This window comes from Larimichthys crocea, chromosome XVI, assembly GCF_000972845.2.
Source record: "Larimichthys crocea isolate SSNF chromosome XVI, L_crocea_2.0, whole genome shotgun sequence".
NCBI lineage: Eukaryota > Metazoa > Chordata > Actinopteri > Sciaenidae > Larimichthys > Larimichthys crocea.
Genome location: NC_040026.1, coordinates 13,480,391 through 13,503,852, shown reverse-complemented (window position 1 = coordinate 13,503,852; position 23,462 = coordinate 13,480,391). Strand labels below are relative to the sequence as shown.

Genomic DNA, 23,462 nt, shown 5'->3' with positions numbered 1-23,462 from the left:
ACTCAGATTGGAAATTCATTTCGAGATTTGGAATCCGCGCACAATGCGAAGCCGCTTTTCTGCCAATCTGTGTGTGTGTGTGTGTGTGTGTGTGTGTGTGTGTTTGTCTGAGAGGATGAAGTCATTAATCAAATGTAATTGCCCAGAGAATGTGTGTGTGGATGTGTGTCTGCATGTGTGTATGGAGAATAGGGGTAAGGGGGGGGGGTGTAAAATGTTATCTTGATCTAGCCTTGATTTGTCCAGGCACAGGCTCTGCTGAGACCACAGACCTCGTCGTGGGGCAGTGTTAGGTAGTCGTGATCCTCCCCCAATATGCCATTTTATTCATCTGCAAAGATGGCTATCTGTTAAATGGACAGAAAGCAAAAGCAGCTGCTGCATTTCATCGATCTCAGGAGAGACTTTGGGATTATTCCAACAAAACAGCAGTCCTGGGATCAGCCCTGGAATCTATATATAACCTATATACTGCAACTACACAGGGCACAGGATGAAACTTGTGTCTCTGTGTTCGTGTGTGTGTGTGTGTGTGTGTGTGTGGTGCCACACACCCTCTGTTGTTTGTTATTCCAGGCAGCGTTTGCAGAGAATATATGACAGTGGCCCCTGAAAAAAAAAGAAAGAAAAAAAAATCCCCCTCCTCTCCTCATCTCACACTTCCTTTATTGTCCAGCACTTCCTGCTATAATGACACACCAAAAGAACAGTTGCAGCAGAGTATCAGAAGACTGTGTGATGCTGTGCCTGCGGACATTCATAAAGTGCTGTAGCTCTATTGGTTATAAATAGCCGGAGGGAGCGGAGTGCCAGATAGAACAGGAGCAGCCTCCCCGTAGCTCGAGCAGGCAGCAGCAGCCTCTCAGGCTTTATCAGGGCTCACAATCCAACATGATAGATAGCTGATACACTGTGAGATATCACACAGATGCACTGGCAAAGGGTGTGGCACAGGAGGTGTTTCATAGCCTGAATTCTGAGTGCTTTGTTTTTCCCCTCAGAATGTCATGTGCTCTCCTCATTTAAAAAAATCTATTTTACCTGTTGTCTGCTCTCTAAGCATGTCAGTGGCACTCCACACTGACCTTATCACACCAAATGCTCCTCTTTAATCCCCCCACAGCATCACTTTGTTCCTATAGGTTCGTCTCACTTCACTTCCAGGCTTAAAACCCTGCATCTGTCACCTTTTTCTGTGGATTTCTAAAGCAGCTGACTCAATCAGGACTGTTGCCTTGCAACAGCTAAAAGGCTGCCGAAGTGTGTGATCCGCTTTGTCCAGCCGCCTTCATTAAACAAATGTGTGGCCGCTGACCTTGGCTATCTGCGAATCGTCAATAGGATTCACCTCTCTGCCCTGCGATGGGTTATAGGGCACATGTAACAAAGACCCTGTGCTCCCTCCCTTTCCCCTTCCCCTCCAACATTATACTGCTGTAGACATACTATATTGAATTACAACACGTTGATCAATGTTTGCAATAAGCCAAACCTCTACATAGAGGCCGATATAATACAGAGTATCAGATGTCACAGGAAAATCACGCTCCTCATAACAGTCTTATATTTCCATGAAGTATGGTTGCATTTTGGCACGTTTGTAATTGAATCACATGTAGAAAGAATGGAACAGCAAACCAGAATAAGAGAGAGAGAGAGAGAGTGTGTGTGTGTGTGTGTGTGTGTGTGTGTGTGTGTGTGTGTGTGCAGCATTCTGCTCGTTTGTGAAAGAAATCAGCTTCACCATAGATCTGTCGGCAGACCGTGGAGCAGAGGAGCAGTCGAGACAGAGTGGGTGGTGACGGTTTGGACCGCGGTGACTGATCACAAGGCTTGCCTTCTCACAACGCACTAAATGACCAATAGAGACGGTGAGCAGGCCAACGCTGGGTTGTGACGCGTTAGCATGTCTCTTTGGAGACGCTCATCCTGGGTGTAAAGCTGACACCTACTGCATTGACAAGGTGTTTATTAGCTCCCAGTTGTGAGGCCATGCAGCCTATAATGCAATGATGACACAGTGCTGAGAGTTTTCACCCGGGACGGCAATTATGTTGTTTTTTATATACAACCCGCCTGCTATTCTGCTAGATGCCACTTGCCTTGATACACCGATGCCCGAGGCTGGATGGCATGTTTATAAAAGGCCTGCGGTGGGATCATAGTAGCTGTTTGATGAGAGGGGGAGGCAGGTCCTTGTTCACAAGTCGCTGCTGTCCTTGGTGGATGTATTTTGAACTAGATAGGGAGGAAGGGAAGAGAAGAGCAGCTGCAAGTGCTGTCTAAGTCATCAACATTTTTTTATCTTTTTGGTCTTCCTTTCCAAAGGCTCAGCAGTGTGATGCCTTTTGAATTTTCACCTATTGTGAACATGTCCCAGAGAGCATGAACAAATATATATTTCTCAAACTGAGCGTAATTCATGAAACACCACATGATTTTTGTCTCATAATGTAGCAGCTAGTGTCCAGCAAAATGTGATTTTGTTCTTTGCGTCAGTGTTCATGTTAGAAGTCTTTCTCTTTCACTCTCACTATACATTACTTCATGGTTTTGCAGGCCACTGGGTGACCAAAAACTAAAAAGCTCCAACCCAGACATGCTGTTCTGACAAACCTTTGTCGAATGAATGTATTCATTTATCCTGCAACCCATGTGTTGAACTCCACTTTACCTTCATCAGAGGCTTTCAGTGTGTCATTTCTGATATCAAATGTGTTGAATTGAATTGCATTGCCCCTTAATCTCGTGATGTTGGATGCATTAACATAATTACTGTATGCACGGAACCCAGAATTTACACAAATTTGGTGACACTTGTGTTCATCATGTCAATGATACCAGCCACACAACTGCAAATAATGTTTCCCTATGGTCAAAGCCATGTGATGAAATGAAATGTTACAGAAATGTTCCAAGTCCTTCTGTGGCTCTTTCTAATAAAAAATAGCAAAAGAAAAAAAAAAAGAATCTGAAATGGCTAATTATGATTCTGACTGCTATATTAGTATTTGATGTAATGCTCTAAGTGAAATGTCGCCACAGAGTCGAGCCTTTAGAGGCATGTCACAGGCATGTCTAAATGCCAAGCATTCACATTAGCCTGTAGGGTCCATTCACCTTGAAAGGATTCTTGACAGAGAGGCTCAAACATGTGCAGTTAATTCTGATCTGCTCTGCAGTGTTGTGGAAAATGTCTTTAGAGCATTTCCGTGAAAGGTGCCTTCAGAGAGAGCGACTTTTCCTTTTATGCTAAAATCAAGGTGTCCACAAAGAAAAGATGGATTAGCACATGTTTTCAACAGCCAGCACAAATGGATTCTTGGCTCCAGTATGCTGAGAGTAGAGATCTCCACAAGCCATGACCCTTTGCAGTCTATGTAAATACAGCAGCCGTATAGATTTTATTCTAATAATGGTTGACCATTGCCAACATTTTGATGTTCCTTTGAATTCATACATTACAATATAATAAATAATAACAATAATATTATCATCTTCTAAATCAATTCCATTCAAATAGGTGCAGACTCCTGATCATTGCCAGGGTTGAAATAACCTCCTGGAGTTTTTAGGAGGATGCATTATTAAAAAAATATTGATGGTGGACAAGCCCTGGGTCAATGGTTGGGGAGGCATGATTGTCCCTGCCAAGGCTCCTCATCAGCCCTCTGGATAGGACATTTGTATTCACTGCGTAGGATTAATTATGATGGTGCCTCTGTTGCTAGGCGGATGTAGAATTTAGACACCCATCTTTTAGATAATTGTGTAAATTGTAAATTACATTAGCTGAGGCAGTTGATCGTCTCAGTCTGGGGGGTTGGGACTAAAGACTAAAGCTGAAACAAAAAGCACAATTTAAAGAACCAGTGTGTCACATTTTAGGTTCTAGTTACAGAATGTCACAGAAATGGCCTATAATATACATCCATTAGTGTATAATCGTTTGTGTTACCTTGGAATGAGCCTTTCATATCTACGGATGACACGTGTCTTCTTCCATTCCATGTTTGACCTCCATGATTTTACAGTAGCCCAAAACAGACAAACCAAACACTGGCTCTAGATTGGGTGTTTGAATATTTTTTGAATGTTTTGCGGCCGCTCCAGTCTCTCTCTCATCCTTGGAATAGGAGGGCAAGGGGAGTTTGCAACCTGCAACTTCACCAGATCTCACAAAATCCTGCACATTGGTCTTTTCATTTCACTTGTTTCCCTCTGGTAGGCATAAACATATAGTGTGTACTGTGATTTATTTAGACAGTATGCAGTGACTACTTTATATAATCTGGATTCGAAAATAGCATGAAACCAGCAAATGTGATGTTTTTGGGGTATGAATTCCAAACCATTGTTATTTACAATGCCTCCCCTTCCTTTCTATCTGCACACAATGACTGTCATTGTCCCATTTGACATTGGCACATGCATTTATAGCTAGAGTCTGAAAAACTGTTTTGCAGCGGTGATGATTAGCATTGTGCATCAAAATTACAATATGTTGCATCTGTTCTACTTAAGGCATCTATTCAGATAGTGCTATTCATTGGAGACTGGAAACCCAGTTGTGGGACAATAGGCAGCTCCACTTATACAGTACAGCCACACTTGAATGGAGCATGTGATATGATTTCCCATAAGTGGGAACAAGATTTGTGTTTGTGCCCCACCTCGCTCATGTAATAGCTATTAAACCACCCTGTTGAGATCCAGAGTTCACTGAGTTCGGTGTTTAGGTACACTGCTAGCACTCTCCACTCTCTCTGCTTTGTCTAGTAGGCTGACTGAGGATCTACTTAGAAGTGAAGTTGTCATTTGCTCCAGGTCTGGTGCAGGTCTGATTTCAAAAGCAAAAGACACAGCGGTTTAAAACATAGGGTAGTAGTATTTCTGAAATATACATGCTCTGGCTTAAGCTAACCGATATGCACAGCAGCATATTGCCTGCCCCCCTGCAATCAGCTAATTATCTCTGAATAAGGTCTGAACATGTCTCCGGACTTGTTTTGTTGCTGTTGCTATTTCATGGCAGTGTCATTAACAGTCAGTAATCCCATTAGAATTCATTAGGAACACAGACACCCCTGTTCAAATGCTGCCACAGTATAGAAAGGCTACCCTCTGTGATAGTTGGATTAAAGCGTTCTCTGATAATTCAAATACATTAATGTGCTTTAAGGCCATTATCCCCTCCGTTCGTTAGATACGTTAAGTTGCTTTTTGCACATGGACAGTCAGTTCCCATTCACCATATGATTTAAAACAACAGGGGCCTTTGCTTTGAGCTATAAAAGGGGCAGAGGCTTTTAGTTCCCTAAAGCAGGCTTTCTCCATCTCTTTGGTGCTCTCTCTGTTTAACTTCCTTAAAAGCTCTCTCTCTGTCTGTCTGTCTGTCTCTCTTTCTCTCTCGCTCGCTCTGTCTTTCTGTCACCCGCTCTCTGTCATCGCAGAGAGAATGAAATGACAGAACACTGTAACAAAGAACTGCTAATATTGTCGATGGAAGAGAGTGAAAAGTGCAGGGAGGAAACAAGAGGTAAGATTTCAGGTTATCGACCCGGCTGGGTGGCATGAAGAGATGCTCGTTTGCCAGACATGGAGAAGGGAGAAATAATCCCACCAACAGTCGACATGAGAAGGAGCATCTCAGAAATACTGGAACTAATGCTGCCACTCCCAATGTGTTCACATCCACATTAATAATCATGTTTTAATCAACTTTTGAATGCAACTGCCGGATTCTATTTATATTCAGGGATACGTGTATAGCTTGGAAATGAAATACCTGGTTTTGCCAGCTGAGATATGCCTATTGTCTGATATATGCTGCCATGTAGACACTATATCCTGCCTGCTTTTCAGTGAGACAAACCACATAGTCACATGCTCACTGAAACAATCGAAATGTATAAACACTGCAAACGTGAAATCAAGGCTGCAGGTAATAATTATTTTAATTACTGACTGTTTTCCTTTTCCAAACATCATTTGCTCAACAGTGTTTTCACAAATAATGACAAATTCCCACCACACCTTTTCGCAGCCAAAGTAATGTGTCAAAATTGCTGATTTATTTTGACCAAAATATCATTTTTATGAAAATAAGCAATAAAAAGCAAAATCAAGCAGCTCTTCAGACTCACACAGTGAGTCAATACAATATAAAATAAATGGCTAAAACATTCATCATCAAAACTCATCATTTCACATGATTGAACACATTTTTTTTTTTTATGAATTATTTGCTAAAGTACATGACCAGGTCATGTTTTTCAATGATTATTACTATTATTAGGAAGTCATGTTAAAATGTTTATTTTAACATCCTTTAACTAGGAGTGGGGAAGCATAATAAGCTGGACTGAAAACATTTTCAAACAGTTTTTCAGTATTTTGAGGGTGATTTTTTTTTCTTTATGAGATGAAAGTCAGGCAGGTACGAGGACATTAGGGGACAGGGAGGAGGGATGGCATATAACAAAAGTTCCCAGCCAGACTCAAACCAGCGATGTTGAGATAACATGACCAGCATCTTAAACCCTGTGACTTTGCAGATGTCGTTTGAAATATGTCGCTCGTTTTATGGAACTTCGTGACGCTTTGTTTTATGCTCTCTTGCAGTGTGTGTGAGGGTTGATTAAACAGAGAGGCGAGATGGAGATTCTCATTTAGTCAGTGTGTTCCAGCTTTCATTCAGGAGAACAGAATGCAGAGAGCTTCATTCAAGGACAGGAGAAGCAGAATTACCAGGAGAATGCTTTTAGATTTATATATGCCACAACTAAACGCACTTTGTGGTCTACTTGGATTATTTTTGCCATTCTGTCTAAAAGTAAAGCATAGCTCTGGCTTTATGAGTTTGACAAGTTGAACTTGATCGATTGCCGATGTATTGTATTTTAACTTTGGCTACTGCCGGTCCCATTCTCTAAATGTATGGGGTGAGTGAGGGCAGTTGAACCGGTGAAATGGTAGTGGTGGCATGGGCGTGTGGGGAGGGTGAGACTGATGAAAGAGCCAGGCGGCGATCAAAGGCGAGAAAATGAAATGGCATTTGACCTTGTTGGATGCTGGCGAGTGATGTGCTGCCACAGAAGTGCAAAGTAGTACGGGAACCAGTGGGAATCAGCAGAGGGGAGAGAGAGAGACGGACAGGACACAGCTGATGTGGGGCGAGAGAATGGTCCGCTCAATTTAACCCTTACCATCTCATAACTGATCCAGCAAGGGACCACAAGGTGAGCAAAAGTTACTATGAGACAATTTCTAGCAAGAAAAAAAAAAAAAAAGGTGTTTCCTGTGAGTCACGTAGTGAACTGTACAGCTCTCACTATGCTTTAAAATATTACTCATGATGTGAAGTAATCTCCCTCCTTTACATAATCTACTCTCACCTCTGGTACCGAACCTGTGGTGGATATGCAAATGTCAAATAAATAATTCAGCTCTTTTGAATTTACTTCTGCTCACTCCTGCCATGTTGGCAATAATGAGTAAAAACACAGAAAAATATGGAGTGTTTCTTCCAATCACCAGGGCTGCTCTGTCAGCCTCAGATGACAGACAAGCGTGTGCATTGTGCTGTCACTGTTGGATGTCATATGATGTAGAGTTATGATCGTATTTTAGAGGTTCATTTAAAAAAACAGTACTCAAACCAACATTTATTTTCATTAATTATTAATGAACATCTTAAGATTTAATACCTTCTGGTATAAAACATCAAAAAATAGTGAAAGCACTGTTTACCACAGCCAGTGGTGTTGTCATCAGACAACATTTGAACATTTTACAGTGTTCATGTGAAAATTGGAGAAGCTGAATTCAGAGTTTGGCATTTTGGCTTGACTGCAACAATAAATTAGTTATCAAGATTGTTGCTGATTGGTTTTCTGTTGAAAATAACAGTTTATTGGCCCAGAGCACAAACTTTCTGTTTTATTTCATGAGGTAGCTCTCAGGTGGGATGGTTCATTCCTCAGCTGTCTCTCAAGAAGGGTGCTTTTACTCAACCAGAGTGCACAAATGAAGTCTCTTTTGTTTTACCCAGAACCTTTAGCAGTGCTTCAGGACTGTTCGCTTACAGCTCCTGTGTATATGTCATACTAGTTACATCACAACAAGGCTATTATGGCAAGACTACAGAGATGAAATCCTAAAACGTGCATCAGCAAAGCATATCATCTGCTTGTCAGTATGCTTCAACAAAGGCACTGCTCTTTCCAAAGGAAGAAGACAGTCATTCTCATTAATTAAGGCGCGAGTGGCAGAACGGAGCTCACTTCTGCGTTCTGCAGACTGAGGTCGGATGGGCTTTCATATGAGTTGCACTCTCAGAATCGAATGAGTTTTTTTAGAGATGGTAATCCACGCATAAATGTACCATTTAAAATGTATTTCAGTTGTATTACCTAAAGAATAAAGTTCTCATGCAACTTTTCTGAGGGGTGCATGTGTTCACAAGGGATTTGCAATGTCTTTGCCAACCCTAAAGCCATCTGGTATTACTATACAGGGTCACTTTGTCATTGATCCATGTGTAGGATGTGAAATACCTAGATTATCTTTCTTAAAAGGGAGATTCTCCTCCCTCTTGTACCCCTAGGATTAGCAGTGCTAGTGAGATGTGATTCTCCTCTTTTTACTATCTTCATGACCTCCTCTAATACTATGGGGAACCAAAGATAGGCAATGGGAGGATGCAAGGACAGCTTAGACAAGTAATTTTGCCTTTAATTGCTCGAGCCTCCCTTGAGTGCTATTGCTTAAGTAGTCCAAAAAACTGTTGTTGTTTTCCTCCACATAATCTTTGATTATATGAAGGTCAGCATTTTTCTCTAAGCTTCTTATGAGAGAATTTGGAGCAGGTGGATGGCTCAGAGAGATGAGACAATGCTCCCCAGCTGGAGTTGTGAGAGTGAGAGTGAACTGGCCCTTTTTTTTTTCCATCCACTGCAGCGACTTTGCTATCTGTCTCCCAAACCCATCTCGGCCATCTTATACAGTAGTCCTTTGTTTTGCTTAGTCCTCATTTCCCAGTCTGTATCAATAGCGTTATTATGTGGGGTTTTATCTGGCTAATTAAGACTTCATCTTTCTGGGTGATCTCTCAGAGGACGTGGATTACGCTCCCCCTATCTCTGCAGTGGGGCCACGGTGAGGTCGATGAAGGCCTGCTCCACTCAGACTGTGGAGAGGGAAGAAAGAAAGCACTGACATGAGGTTGTTTTGGTGAAATGATACTTAGAAAAAAAGAGAAACATATAAATATTGGATGCTGAAAGTGGGAATGAAGGGATTTACTGATGAGCTGTGGTGTATTGGAAATACACAGTAGGGGTAAACATCTCAGTCCCTCAAGGTTTCCTGGAATATTTTTTTCTGGCTTTGATTGATTTATGTTTTGTGTGTGAGCGTTTCAGATTCATATATATGAGCTACAGCATGTCACAAATCACAGTATAACCTGTATACTATCAATTATTTTCACTGCTGGTACATGTCAATTGTCCAGAATATTTTATCAGCAGAAAGCCATTTGAATCGATGACCTAGCCAACCGTAGCCTTTGGACAATTCATTTACAATCAGCTTGCACGCCTCAACAGGCACCATTTGGTTTGCATATACAATTGGGTGATTCATGTTAGCTGGAGTGGGTCTCCTGAGTCACTGTTTGAAAGTGTATGAATTTCAGATGCCTTGTTGTTCTGGGCACACTCTCGTTATATTGTAGTGCTGAAAGTCAGCAGATGGATGTCTGGGTCAACGGTCATTAAAAAGAACCAGTATAAAAAGTGGGTGAACGAGAAGACCTCATTGATACACTGCAGACCTGTGACTAATTGCTTGGAAGGTTATCTTGGTGATTTGACTTTTCTCACATTGCAGCGGAGAGGAGGAAAAACACACATTGTGTTTTGTTATGGTGCAGAAACACAATCTGCCTCAGAGCTTTGGCTAGCTCGTGTGCACTTCTCATAATGCACCTCTGGTTTTTGATAAAGCACTTATGAGACAGTGTTTCTGTCTGAGCCCATGCCATTGAAGGAGATAAATCCTAAATGGGTAAACTGAGGTGACTTTGCTCCGGCAGTTTTATACATGAGTCTGTACATTTGGGAGCCATGAATCAAGAACTGTGTGTGGAGAAAAAACAAACTATAGACCTTTTTTTTTTTTTGGATTTGAATGTATCATTTCGAGATGAAATTGTTTCCTGCTGAAGATGTGGTTACTCTGGCACTCATTTGAAATCCATGAAACACTGTCCTCTCTGCTTCTGAATTATGTTCACCTTTGTGGGTGTCCTACAAAAACAAGTATTTGAAAGAACTATGCCATTATAAAAACAAGAAAAATGAGCTTAGGTTGAGGCTATAGGAAGTTCTTGTATTGCTTATACTCTCTTTGACTCATTGTGAAAAGTGGTGAGTTATTAAAAGGTACAGATAGAGGTGGAAGGGAGGCCTTGGGAAACACACACTGTGATAATTGCTTTAATCTGTTCAATGCCACAAAATACTGGTCTGAAGAGGAATGGCTCTTGCAGTTCAGGGCTGTGTTATTAGACAACCTTGCTCCTTAAAGTGATGTTGGATATTTACGCTTTTAATCATAAAAGGAAATGTACAAAAGAATCGTGTGTTCAACATCGTCACAAAGATTAGCAGCTATATTAACAAACAAAGAAAAGTGAGACCGATATCCGATTTCTGAGGCTGATAATCATATTTAAGAATATCTCTTTTTTTTTCTTATTACATGAACAAATATCAGCACATATCATATCCATCTGATATATGAACATATATCACATGGATTTTTTAGTCGAAAATCTTGTCAGTGCTCTCTGGTGGACAAACTATGTAAATTACCTCCAACCTATCTTTCTGATCCTGACATCTTTAACAAAACCGATCTGTAATGAACTTAAATCAGCCAGTAACACCAGCCGTGCCCTCATATCAAGACACTAAATGTTTTGGTAGTTATTGAAATTATTTTAAAATTAAAGGTCTGTCTTTTTCTTTTTTAACAGTAATTAATCAAATATCAAAGAGCATTTTTCTAAACTACCTACACTCATCTGGACCATGCAATTAAATAATTCCACATAAATTCACTTACATCACTACAGGAAATGAAGCCAATAAATTTAAATAAGCTCATTATACACCAGAGGCCAATGGAGTTATCAGATAGATCATTAAATAATTCAAGATGCAGAGTGAAGCACGACTGATACTGGACACAGATTATGGTATTTGTGAGTTTAAATATAGGCTGAAATATCATTATGCAATTTTTATTATTTGACATGAACGCATAATACAAACACGATAAGGTTTCAATAAAGAATTATGGCAAACATTTGTATTCATCCTGACATTATACAGAAAAATAAAGCTGTCACATTCCATGCTCAGATCTTGCACTCCATAGATACTGACATACAATACTGAATATTGAAAACAAAGCCTGCATTGCTGGAGCTCCCCTTTGCCAGTGTTTGTCTAATCTATGCTTTTCTCTGCGACTTGAAGGCAACAACAGTATCCTCCAGAGTCTGATCCCAGTGCATTAGCGTGGTATTTTCTGCATCGGGGTCACCTCTCTATCAGCTAATTACAGCTCATTTCCCTTTAAAGGCCTCACAGTGAGCTGCAGGGCCAGCTAAGCAAAGGGGACATTTTCTTCACCACGCTGGGAGGAAAGCCTGTAGATGCCAGTCACAATTAAAGTCAATATGGCCCTGAGCCACTCCACACTGTGCCCATCACACTTCCTTCAAGCCAATAAGATACAACCTTAATTATTCATTATAAAATGAAGGCACGTTTCCATGTTGACTTCCTTAATAGAGGAACCAGTTTAGCTTGTGGTGGAGTCGCAGCTATTAAAGCCACATCCTGAATGAGCTGTTATAGTGGTTGTTCCATAAGTCAGCAGAAGAGCTCACCCAAATAGAAACACCACACACACACACACACACACACACACACACACACACACACACACACACACACACACACAGGTCATCTGTCAAACACACTCACTTCATCTAAGGAAAAAATGTATTCCCTCACAAATTGTGTGAGAAGAGTAATATGTTCGGGTTCCTCCCTGCACCAGGAACAAGACCACATCAACCCCTTTTCTGACATCCCTACACCAGCCTTCCGTTCACTTCAGGATCAATTTCAAAATCTTTCTAATTGTCTATAAATCTCCCTCACAGTTTCGCCCCTAAATATATCTCTGAACTTCTCACCCCCAGACTCCTTAGATCATCGCACATCGTCTGTTCGTGGTCTTGAGTGGGTCTGGCTTTTAACTTGTATTTTTTATTTTATAATTTTATCATGTTTTTATTCTCTGTCTGTAATTACTGCATGAATGAAGCTTGATTTATATATTTATATGTCCTTCAGGCTCAATAGACTGCCTTACATAAAAACACAGGAAGTAATTACACTTTCCTTTCACAGTCACACAAGTGAATTTTCAGGTGGCTACTGGATCTCATCGTATAATGAAGTTTGTTTTGATTCATTTGCAGTTGCCTTTTAATAAAAACTGGATTTAATGTGCAAAAAAAAAAAAAAGAAAATCAAGTAGACGTCTCATGTAGGTGAAAAAGATGGATGATTAATTAAGTGAATATTTTCATGGTCGCTCATCAAAGCAGCAATGGGGGAATGTGTTATTTTCCTAAGCTCCTTTGCTTTTTTCAACAATAGCCTGTGAATTCATTACAATAATAATGGCCAGACCTCAGTGTTCCTCCCTAAACAGAAGCTGGTGGGTAGATTACGCTGGAGAAGGAAAAGGGTTCCTTACACTCGTTCACAAAAGACAAATGTGTATCTTAACTAGAAGCTATCCTAATTGTTACATGGGCACTTTCCATGACGTAGTGCAAACAATCACATCAGGCTTTTCTTTAAGTGTGAGCAAAGCAACTTTGAAGAATGAGTATTTTCCATTGAAGTTTTAATACCGCCTCAGGGACTATTTTGTGTGCTGAAGATCTGAAGCGAAACTTAAGTACCGTGAACAATTCATTTGAAATAACCTTTAATAAGCTTGTGTATGCTACAGAGCTGTAAGTAACTGAGAGTGTTAATGTGTGTTTGTTGTAAATATCTGCATAATTAGGCACACTTAAGTATGTTTTCAATTAACTGATCAACAGTCCAGAGATATTACTCTTAATGATACACAGAGCAACTATGTTTACATGTCAGAATCTAGAGAAAGGTCATGTTGGAGGTTTTTTGCTTGACAGTCGTTTTATTGATCATTTATCAAATGTGTTGACTGCGTTCCGTGAATGACTAATCGATTAATGAAATATGCATTGCAGCAGTCTTCAGGCATCTGTGACCTTTACGCCCTTTTAACCTTTTATAGCCATTTCACAGCAGTTGGTGACAAACAAAGCTTGTGATGTGAAATCTAACAAAATAATATCTTCTGAGTTAAAAAAACAAACCAAACATATCCTCTCTGGCCCATTGCTTGAAACAGATGTTCTTAAAGCACCTCATGGGGCCTTGTTAGTGCTGGTCTTTCAGTCTTGCAAACTACACAAACTAGAACAAGCCAGGTTCAGCCCACACGCTAAAACATTCATCCAAGATCAGTATCTAGTTTAGAACTCACAAGTCTAAGCACTGTGACCTTTGTCTCATATTGTTTCTGCATTTATTGCCACGGCTGCAGTGTTTTCAGTTGTGCCGGGTGGAGCGAGCGAGCTTTGCTCCGAAGCACTAAAGGCTGGCATCTCCTGCAGTGTTCGGAGAAGAGTCCATGTGTTACTGTGTGCCCCCTGTGACACAGTTGCCTCAAGTCTTCAAGGCTCTGTCAGCAAGTTGTCCCAAAAGAAAGATCGGGCCTCAGAGTGAGGTGGGGGCAGGGGGAGGGAGGGAACAAAGCAATACACAGACAAACAGACATTTTAGAACAGTGTGTGTGTGTGGTGTGTGTGTGTGTGTGTGTGTGTGTGTGTGTGTGTGTGTGTGTGTGTGTGTGTGTGCAGCAGCTCTCCCGCCTGTGGAACATTTTCTCTTAGCCTTGGGGAGGAGAAAAAAAAAAGGAAATGGCCATTCCAGCAGCTCTCTCTGGGGGAGCTCAATCTTTCACAATCTAGCTGTTCTGCTTACAGTAGTTACTTCCTGCTCCCCACTGCAGCCGCTATGATGCATACATCAGATTCACCCACTCAGTACTGCACAGATACAGTATGTCTTTTTTTGTGCACCTGTGTAGCTCTCATATCCAAAATGCTGGGAGTTTTTGGAGGCTACACTGTGCTTAGTTTGGGTGATATATTATAATGCTTGTATGAACAGGATGACATTATAAAAACAAAGGAAAAAATAATATGGACATCTTGATATTGGCTGCATCACATAGTTTTCAAAAGCTTTTTGAAAAATGGTAATGTGGTCAGATGGTGTTAAGATATATATAACTTGTATTATTTGTCACAACCACACACATCATTCACCAATGAATTCGTTGAACATGTGTGTCAATCTATTCTGGCTTTCATCGAAATGATATGTGATTTTTTTAAGCAACTATTGGCAGGCTTCTTTTTTATTTCTTGGATGCTGTGAAAGGAGTGTGGGTTCTCATTAGTGCGGGCTGATCTCAGTCCTTCTGAAAATCCTGGATTCTCTTAATAAAAGTCTGACATTCTAAAGGCCGTTCCACTTTGAAAACACGTCTTTAAGAACCAGAAATGAATGGTGATTCTCTGAACGGAGCTGGGGAGATGAGGCTAATGAGCTTAATAACGATAGAACATCACATGAAGACAAACTCCCTCACACACAACACCCACACACATGTGTAAAAAAAAAAAAAAAAAAATATATATATATATAATATATATATATAGTCACACCACCGATTAATATTTCTCCTTTCTTTAAAATAAGTTTTATATTTGCAACTTTACCCTTGTTTAACCTTTTTTTTTTTAAAGAGAGTTAATTCAATTTTGGTAATTTTGGGTGACATATATGGTGGTTGAATTGCATACCATCATTAACTGTTTATTATTATAATCTTTATGAAATCATGCTTTCCAAAGACAGACCTGAGTACAGCAGAGAGACAAAAAAAACAAAACATGCATAGCCATATGTGTTCCTATTATTTTGTCCGTCCTTTTTTCATATGAATGAGGGTAGATTGAATATTATTAACCTCTAAACTAACTACTGTGGATGCTTTCCACTCTGAATATGATTTTTCCTCTTATGAACAGTATTTCTAGGCAGAGAACTGGCACAGAAAGAGTAGGTGACCCCTTTTGGAGGTGAAGTTCAGGAGGGACATGTAGACAGGTTTCATAGTAGAGTTTAGTCAGGACAACAGCTGGCCACTGTAGGAATTCTGCACCTTGTTGCACCAACCGGCTTCTTCGCCTGGATTAGGGCTTTGCTGTCCATCTGTCGGGCGTCGGCTTACATTTAAGCCCTGCCATTTCACAGGCCCAGCTCCAGCGAGCTATCCCACCGGCAGCTTAGCTTCTCAATGACATGGACTCTTGAAAATTCAGCTAGGAGACATTATAGCAGCGTGAAAGTGATCTTACTTGGGGAGCTAAAGGTCAGACACTCCTGGTTAAGATGGATTTAGCCAAAAATGTGGCTGTCAATAAACACGCTCTGTATTATAACTCCAAGCTGCTACTTACTGCAAGAATTGAATCGATAAGCATCTTATGAAGCAGTTTAATTTATAATCTCAGCAGCTGGGTACAATGTTTTTTATTTATCAGGACGCACAATTAAGCAGATTAATTTTCAAATTATGAAAAATTATGCTGAAAAAAAAAAACTGTCAAACCCCATCTGAATTTATTAGATCTACTTCATGGGGAGATTGGTGATACATCTGCTTACTGCAAATTGTTTCATCATGCAAATACTACAGTAAATAAAATCTGCAGCTGGATCTGCTCGTTCAGGATTAGCCTTGCAGCTGACAAAGCAGTTTGCAGAGGAACGGGCTTTAAAGGCTTTTAACACTTTGTGTTTCAGATAACGTCAGCATCATGTCAGGGATTTCCCAGAAGCTTACAGGTATTTAACCATGGTATTTAACAAGGCTCAGGAGTGATGTGTAGTGGCAGGTAAACTAAAGCTTTGGGGGATGGATGAGTCTTAACAATACCCCACCCCATTAATGTTTGTATTTATTGAGGAGATCTTAATGATAATAGACAGCCTCATTCAGACACATGGAATAAGATTTGGTGGAGTGATACATGTGGACAGAAGGCAATGGTGTTGTTCCATTAAATCTACTGACCATGGAGCCACAAAAATATCTCTATCCTAAGAGAAAATCAAATATCAAGCCATAATTATATAGTAATTATGGCTTGATATTTTGTCAGGGTTATAGCACTGTTAGCCTGTGGATAGAGGACTGCAATAAACTGTAGAAGAAAAAGAAAAGTTCTTTCCTGATAAAGAACAATTATCATCACTAGACTGAGCTCAAAATTCATTATTTACTGTGTCACAGACGCAAACCACAAAAATGTTCTGAAAGAACACAAGTCAGGAAGGTTGAATGAAGCAAATCATGTAGTAAATATTTCTTTGTTTGAGACATAAGGCACTAAAAATGTTACTTATGATTACTTACTAATTATGATTGCACATGCACTGATGAGATGGCTATACTTATACCACCTCTGTAGTTATTCGGGCATATGGCACCATCCACTTCCTGATACAAGGTTACATCTTCCGGATCCCAGTGGATTCTGTCATAAAGGCACTTATCCTCACCATTCAATGATGTAGTTATTACTGGTCTTGGACCAGTGGGTCCTCATTTATTGAGCACTGTTGTCTCACTTCTCCTCGATCACATTCCTTTGAGAAGCACGGTCCCTCTCACTTCACCTCAATTAATTCTCTGGGAGCTCACTGGAGTGCTGATTGGAATGAAGACCCGCATTCAGACTACATGCCTGCGAGGGAATGATAACGGCAGATCATTAACAAAACAGAGCTGCAAATGTTTACCCATGGATGGCATTCTTCGTCTTAATGTGTTCCAGTCTTTACTTGTTTCCTTATAGATTTGCCACTGAAGCCATGTTTAATAAATGCCAGAGCTGCTCTGTCATGGAAAAACATTTTGACTAAATGACTATAAAAGCTTTTGTAACATTGTGTCTTTCTAATGGATCTTGAAAATAATCAGATGTATTATGATTGAGTAATCAAGTGCATTTTATGGGGATTTTGACCCAGTGTAAAAGAGTGTGTGGACTCATTAAGAAGCCTGGCTGGGGTCCATAACCTGCTGAAGTTGCAGTCATGGAGCTTAACCAACAAGGGATTATGATTTGATCATTTTGCTGATTGGGTTTCAGTGTCAGTGGTAATAGAGTTGGACATAATAGCATCTCATTGACTGATATCCAATATGCGATAGCCACATGATAGAGGGTGACAGATGGAATTGAGCTTGTGATAAGGCCACTCCTTCTTAGGTGTCTTAGCTTGACATACAAAGCTCCACACCACTCCATCTCACAGTGCTCAGCCCTGACTTGATCAATGTGGGTTTGGAAATAAGAATGATTAAATATGAAGTATGGCTGGAGACAGCAAGGAGAAAAGCAGGCTCTGGTGCAGGTCTCTGATCTTGGATAAACCATCATCTCTGTCTGTTTTGAAGTCACTTGGTTTCACTTGATTACAGTTGACACCATCAAATGCCCATTCTGAACTTTGACCTCAGAGGGAATAAAATGAAATTGAGTGAAGTAAATAAAAACCCCAAACCCCTTTTTTTGATGTGGCAGCTGTCCAGTTGTTGATTGGTTCAGTGGGGAAAATGTTATTAGCAGTCACCTAATGATAGTAACATGTCACTCCATAATTAACTGTCAAATATAAAATCAGATTTTTCTCCTTTTCTCTGCAATCTCAATCTGTCACATGTAATATGGTCCATAAAATCTGCTCAAGCACAAGTCTACATTGTCCTTCTCCACAACCCCTCTGTGAATCAGGAAAACCCGTTAGCAATTAACAAATTTAGAGGAAGAGAGGAAACTGCATACAACTGGCAAAATATGTGATCACTGCTGAATGTCTCATACAACTGATGTCAGATTCATTGCCTGCAAATCAAAGCATCATGGTTCTTTGCATATAACTGATAAAATCAATTGTTAATTGCATTGTTAATGGAAAGGCTGGAGGCATGCCACAAGATGACATTAAAATTAAGTCTGTTTTTTTTTTTTTTGCTTTAAAACCTTGTATTTATCTCTCTGTATCCAATTACCTGGTGGTGTATGGTCCATATTTTATTGTAAAAGATTGCATGAGCCAAGTGTCAGCCACAGCACATACATCACACTTGCCACCATCAGTCTTTGATTGTGTCCTCCTGCTACTTCTGCTCCAACCACCTACTGCTTTTTTTTTTTTTAACTCACAACTAATTCAGCCTGGAAGGAGGAAGAAAAAAAAGTGGGGTTTGAAAAAATACTTTATGGTACCAGTACAAACCACAGATGGTTTCAGCCTACGTGTCTGTGACACAGCACAAATTGGATTACCGTCTGAAAAATGCTGTTAATTCCACTTGAAGCTGCGCCCCTTCACTTTATATCAGGGTGATAGCATTGACTGATTGATCGGCTGAAGGTGTGCAGTGAAAATGATGTTCAGCATTTCACAGCAGATACAATGGGAAGACAGTGCAAGATTTATGTAGATTTGGAACTAGGCTCAGTACTTCTTCTATATCACAAATATGTCTGATATAATGCTGTGCATTCACAACTGCTTGCATTTGAAATACCTTTTCAAGCTCCAAGCAGCTCTGTGTAGAAAAGTGAACGATGCAGAATCCAAGGCTGTCAGCACTCTCAATTATGCAAGCACATACCTTATTCCTCGTAACCGCCCACCTCTAATCATCTTTAGTCTGTGTCATGAATATTGCAGCAGTATTCATACTCGTCTGAACAGTTCTGTTAGGAATTGTGTCACACTAGAAATGGCATCCTTTAAGCACTTACATTGGTGAACTAACCATCTAGCAGCGAAGACACAGTCGCCAAAGGAAAGTGTTTTAATACAAGTTTATAAAGGTGTCAATTAATTCCACTGCCCCCAAGTTCCACCAAATATGATGTGAAATTGCTGAATTTAGCAGAGAACAGCATATTTGAATGTCAGCCCATATCTCAGTGATATAAAACCATGCTATACAACTTCATCTGAATTTTCTCCTATTGTCAGCATTTGTATTTTAACGTTCTAAAATCTGCATTGGATTTCCTTGCCTTGTTTCCCTCGTCTGATGGAATTTTGTGAAATTTAAATTTTAGGTAGTCATAGTCATCAGTGTGACAGTCGTATTTATTTCATGTTGTAACTAAATGTTATGCATTGTGTCTGTGTCTCCCTAGGTAACCAATAAGATGGCGGCCGGGGAAGCGACTGGGCACAGCTACCTGGTGGCTTGCTGGCAGCCCATTCTGATCCTGATGCTAGGCACCGTGCTGTCTGGCTCTACGACAGGCTGTCCATCCCGCTGTGAGTGCAATGTTCAAGAGCGCTCTGTGATGTGCCACCGCAAGAAGCTCATGACAGTTCCTGAAGGCATTCCTGCAGAAACAAAACTGCTGGACCTCAGCAAGAACCGCATTAGAACCATCAACCCAGATGAGTTTGCCAACTTTGCCAACCTCGAACACCTGGAGCTCAGTGAAAACACAATCTCCACTATTGAACCTGGAGCTTTCAACAACCTTTATGGCTTGCGGACATTGGGGTTGCGTAGCAACAAACTTAAGCTGATCCAGCTCGGTGTCTTCACAGGCCTGAGCAATCTCACACAGTTGGACATAAGTGAGAACAAGATTGTCATCCTGTTGGACTACATGTTCCAGGATTTGTATAACCTCCGGTCTTTGGAGGTGGGTGATAACGACCTGGTTTTCATCTCCCACCGGGCTTTTCATGGCCTAAGTAGCCTTGAGCACCTGAGTCTTGAGAAGTGCAACTTGTCCTCTGTGCCAACAGAGGCTTTTACCCACCTCCACAGTTTGATTACCCTCAGGCTACGCCTCCTCAATATCAACGTCATAAAGGATTACTCCTTTAAACGACTCTACCGTCTAAAAGTGTTGGAAATAGCCAATTGGCCATATTTGGATACGATGACCCCAAATTGCTTGTATGGATTAAATCTCACCTCCCTGACCATTGCAAATGCCAACCTGACCACGATTCCTTATGTAGCCCTGAGGCACTTGGTTTATTTGCGCTTTCTTAATCTTTCATATAACCCTATCCATACCATTGAGGGGAATAAGCTCCATGATCTTCTTCGTCTGCAGGAATTTCACCTGGTAGGTGGCAGACTGGCAATGATTGAGCCCTACTCTTTCCGTGGTCTAAACTACCTGAAGATCCTAAACGTGTCTGGAAACTCTCTTAGCACTTTAGAGGAGTCTGCTTTCCATTCAGTTGGCAACCTGGAAACCCTTGCCTTGTATGATAATCCCCTGGCCTGTGATTGCCGACTGTTATGGGTTTTCCGACGACGCTGGAGACTTAACTTCAACAGGCAGCAGCCTACCTGTGCCTCCCCTGAGTTTGTCCAAGGCAAAGAATTCAAAGACTTCCCAGATGTTTTGCAGCCTAACTACTTCACATGTCGCAAATCTAGGATTAGGGATCGCAAACCCCAGCAGAAATTTGTTGACGAGGGAGCCATTGTTCATTTTGCTTGCCAAGCTGATGGAGATCCTGCTCCGGTGATAATGTGGCTATCCCCACAGAAAAAGTTTATCACGACCAAGACAATTGGACGGCTCTCCGTGTTGCCAGACGGTACCCTTGAGGTGCGCTATGCTCAGATTCAGGACAATGGTACATATGTGTGTATAGCTAGCAATGCAGGCGGAAACGATACCTCTCTTGCTCACCTGCACATCCATAGCTACTCGCCTGACTGGCCACACCAGCCCAACAAGACTTTTGCCTTCATCTCCAACCAACCTACAGAAACTGGTGCTAACGGTACACGAGCCAATGTTCCTTTCCCCTTTGACATAAAGACATTGATCATTGCGACCACAATGGGCTTCATCTCATTTCTCGGTGTCGTCTTGTTTTGCCTGGTACTGCTCTTCCTTTGGAGCAGAGGTAAGGGCAACACTAAGCACAACATTGAGATTGAGTACGTGCCACGGAAATCGGACGCTGGCATGAGCAGCAGCACAGTGGATGCTCCTCGCAAGTTTAATATGAAAATGATTTAACAGGGCTGTGGAATTTATTCAGTTTGAACTCAAAAATAAGACAAATGGAAAAGAAGACATTTTCTTTCCTCTCTTTCAAACCTGTGGATCCTGGTCTGTTAACATAGAGCTCTGTTTTTTTCCTGACTGAAGTACAAGAGAGGAGGGCAGTTCCTGACTTTCACAAGTGAGAGGGAATGAAAGCACACCCAGTGCTACAGTGCATTGGTGGTTTCTACAAGGCCCGTGGGGGCATTCACTGAAAGTCGGATTTGTCATAAGCAGTTCATATTCCTGTGGATTTATACTGGGAAAAATATATCAGAAAAGAAAAACATTTTAAACAGCCAGAATGCAAAGGGCAGATCATATTTTGGCCATCGCTGTTTTTTGTCTGTATTTTTTTATTTAGTGTTTGTTTTTGTTGTTTTGTTTCCAAGGCTAGATGTCAAGTCATGAATGAGATGTATATGGGTTGATGAGCACATTTATACAACATTGATGCATTTCAAATACGTCATCTTTACAATACATCAGTGTTACGTTTGTGAATGCTCTGTGCTACATATGGTCTCTTTTCTTACCAACAGTGATTGTTCTGTAATCCTTCAAGTGTATCATCGAATAAAAATTGTTGAAAAAGTATGCCCCAGCAATTAGCAGAAATACACTACATGGTATGACACAATTCTATTATGGGAAATACAAATTGTGATGTACTATATATTACTATATTAGAAACCTAGAAAGTAGTGGGTGGTACTGCAAAACAACTAATAAGTTATCTGAAAAGACATAGATTCAGTGATGCGTCAGTGCAACCTTTCCTACTGATACCAATTCTCAGTACTGCACCATACAAATCTTTCAAACAGTACATAAGAATAATTGCGTTTTTAGAAAGATAAATAGAGCTCTATTTAGAAAATGCTGTTGTTTAATGTGGCTCTTGGTAGAGGATTTTAGCATTGGGGAAATGGTCTAATAGAACCTTTTGAGTCTGGTATCTGATATCAGTATCAGTGTCACTCATCTCTAATTTTCAGATGTAACCCAGACTACTCACACATGGATTGAGGGCATGATACAGAAGAGAATGTGAGATACCGGGGGTATGATGCTCTGTACTAACAGTAGATGCAGCATCCAGCCTACAGATTTGTGATAAAAAAAAATGGTTGATATTGGTACGTTGATATTATAAGTGCTTATCCCTGACTTTTTAAAAATTACATTTCAAAAACTAATATGTAATGGTATTATTTGTGCTCAACAATATTGTGGGGAATACAGGTTGTGGTGCTCATGTTTTTGGATACAATGTGCTCCTCAAGCTGTAGAATATTTCTTTCATAGTTGGTTTTTCTTGGTTGTTTTTATGAAATCAAAAATTTATTTATGCCAATGCTCCCCCCATTAAAGCCATGGGAAATATTACCTTCCAGGATCATTTACAGGTTTGCTATTCCCCAGAAATGTGCAATGTTTGTCAGGGGAAAAAGAACTGTGCATATTATGCTCCCAGTTGGCTCTGCATATAAAATCTGAGGTTACAGCCTTACCTCTTCAAGTACACACTGTGGACAGCTGGGCTTTGCAAACGTGTGTGAGGATAAAGGCTAAGTTATTTATGATGGATGACATTACAGACAACAACACAGTAATGGGCTGGAAGTATGGACAGAATATGCAGATGGATGGAGTGACACAGATGTTTCACCCATGGAGCAATCTGAAGCAGCTTTGGTGTAATCTGTTTTGCATAAAGGAAAAAAAAACACTGGATATGGCTCATGGTTCTCCCTCTTGCTGATTATGAATGCTCTCTTTGTTCAAAGTGTGGCTACTGTACCTAGCCTTTTTTGGTCCTGAGTGATCCCGGGATTCTGTTTTTTGTTTCTGTTACTCCTTTTTTTTTTAACCCTGGACTATATTGACCATGTAGTCCAAGCCAACTTTTTACAAAAAAAAAAGGTACTAAAAAAGAAATCTATGGAAAATACATTCAAATTGTTCTGTGCAATAAAGGTAATATGCAGATTTTTTTTTTTTAATTAACAAAATTTTGTTGATGTTGAATTGTTCAGAATATGGTATGTTGTATTAAACAATCTATGGACTTTTTTAAACACACGATGGTCCTATCTTG

At 40.5% G+C, this 23,462-nt stretch overlaps 1 protein-coding gene across 2 annotated transcripts in view; it reads left to right on the top strand.

Annotated features, from left to right (window-relative positions):
- The window catches only part of lingo1a (leucine rich repeat and Ig domain containing 1a), a 128,819-nt gene extending 105,723 nt beyond the window's left edge, over nt 1-23,096 (top strand). For both annotated transcript variants that reach the window (XM_019276648.1, XM_019276649.2), the window contains one exon: nt 19,475-23,096. In XM_019276648.1, coding sequence (XP_019132193.1) covers nt 19,487-21,334 — 1,848 coding nt within the window. In that variant the 5' untranslated portion in view covers nt 19,475-19,486 and the 3' untranslated portion in view covers nt 21,335-23,096. The remainder of the gene's footprint in view (nt 1-19,474) is intronic.
- Nucleotides 23,097-23,462: the final 366 nt, after the last annotated feature.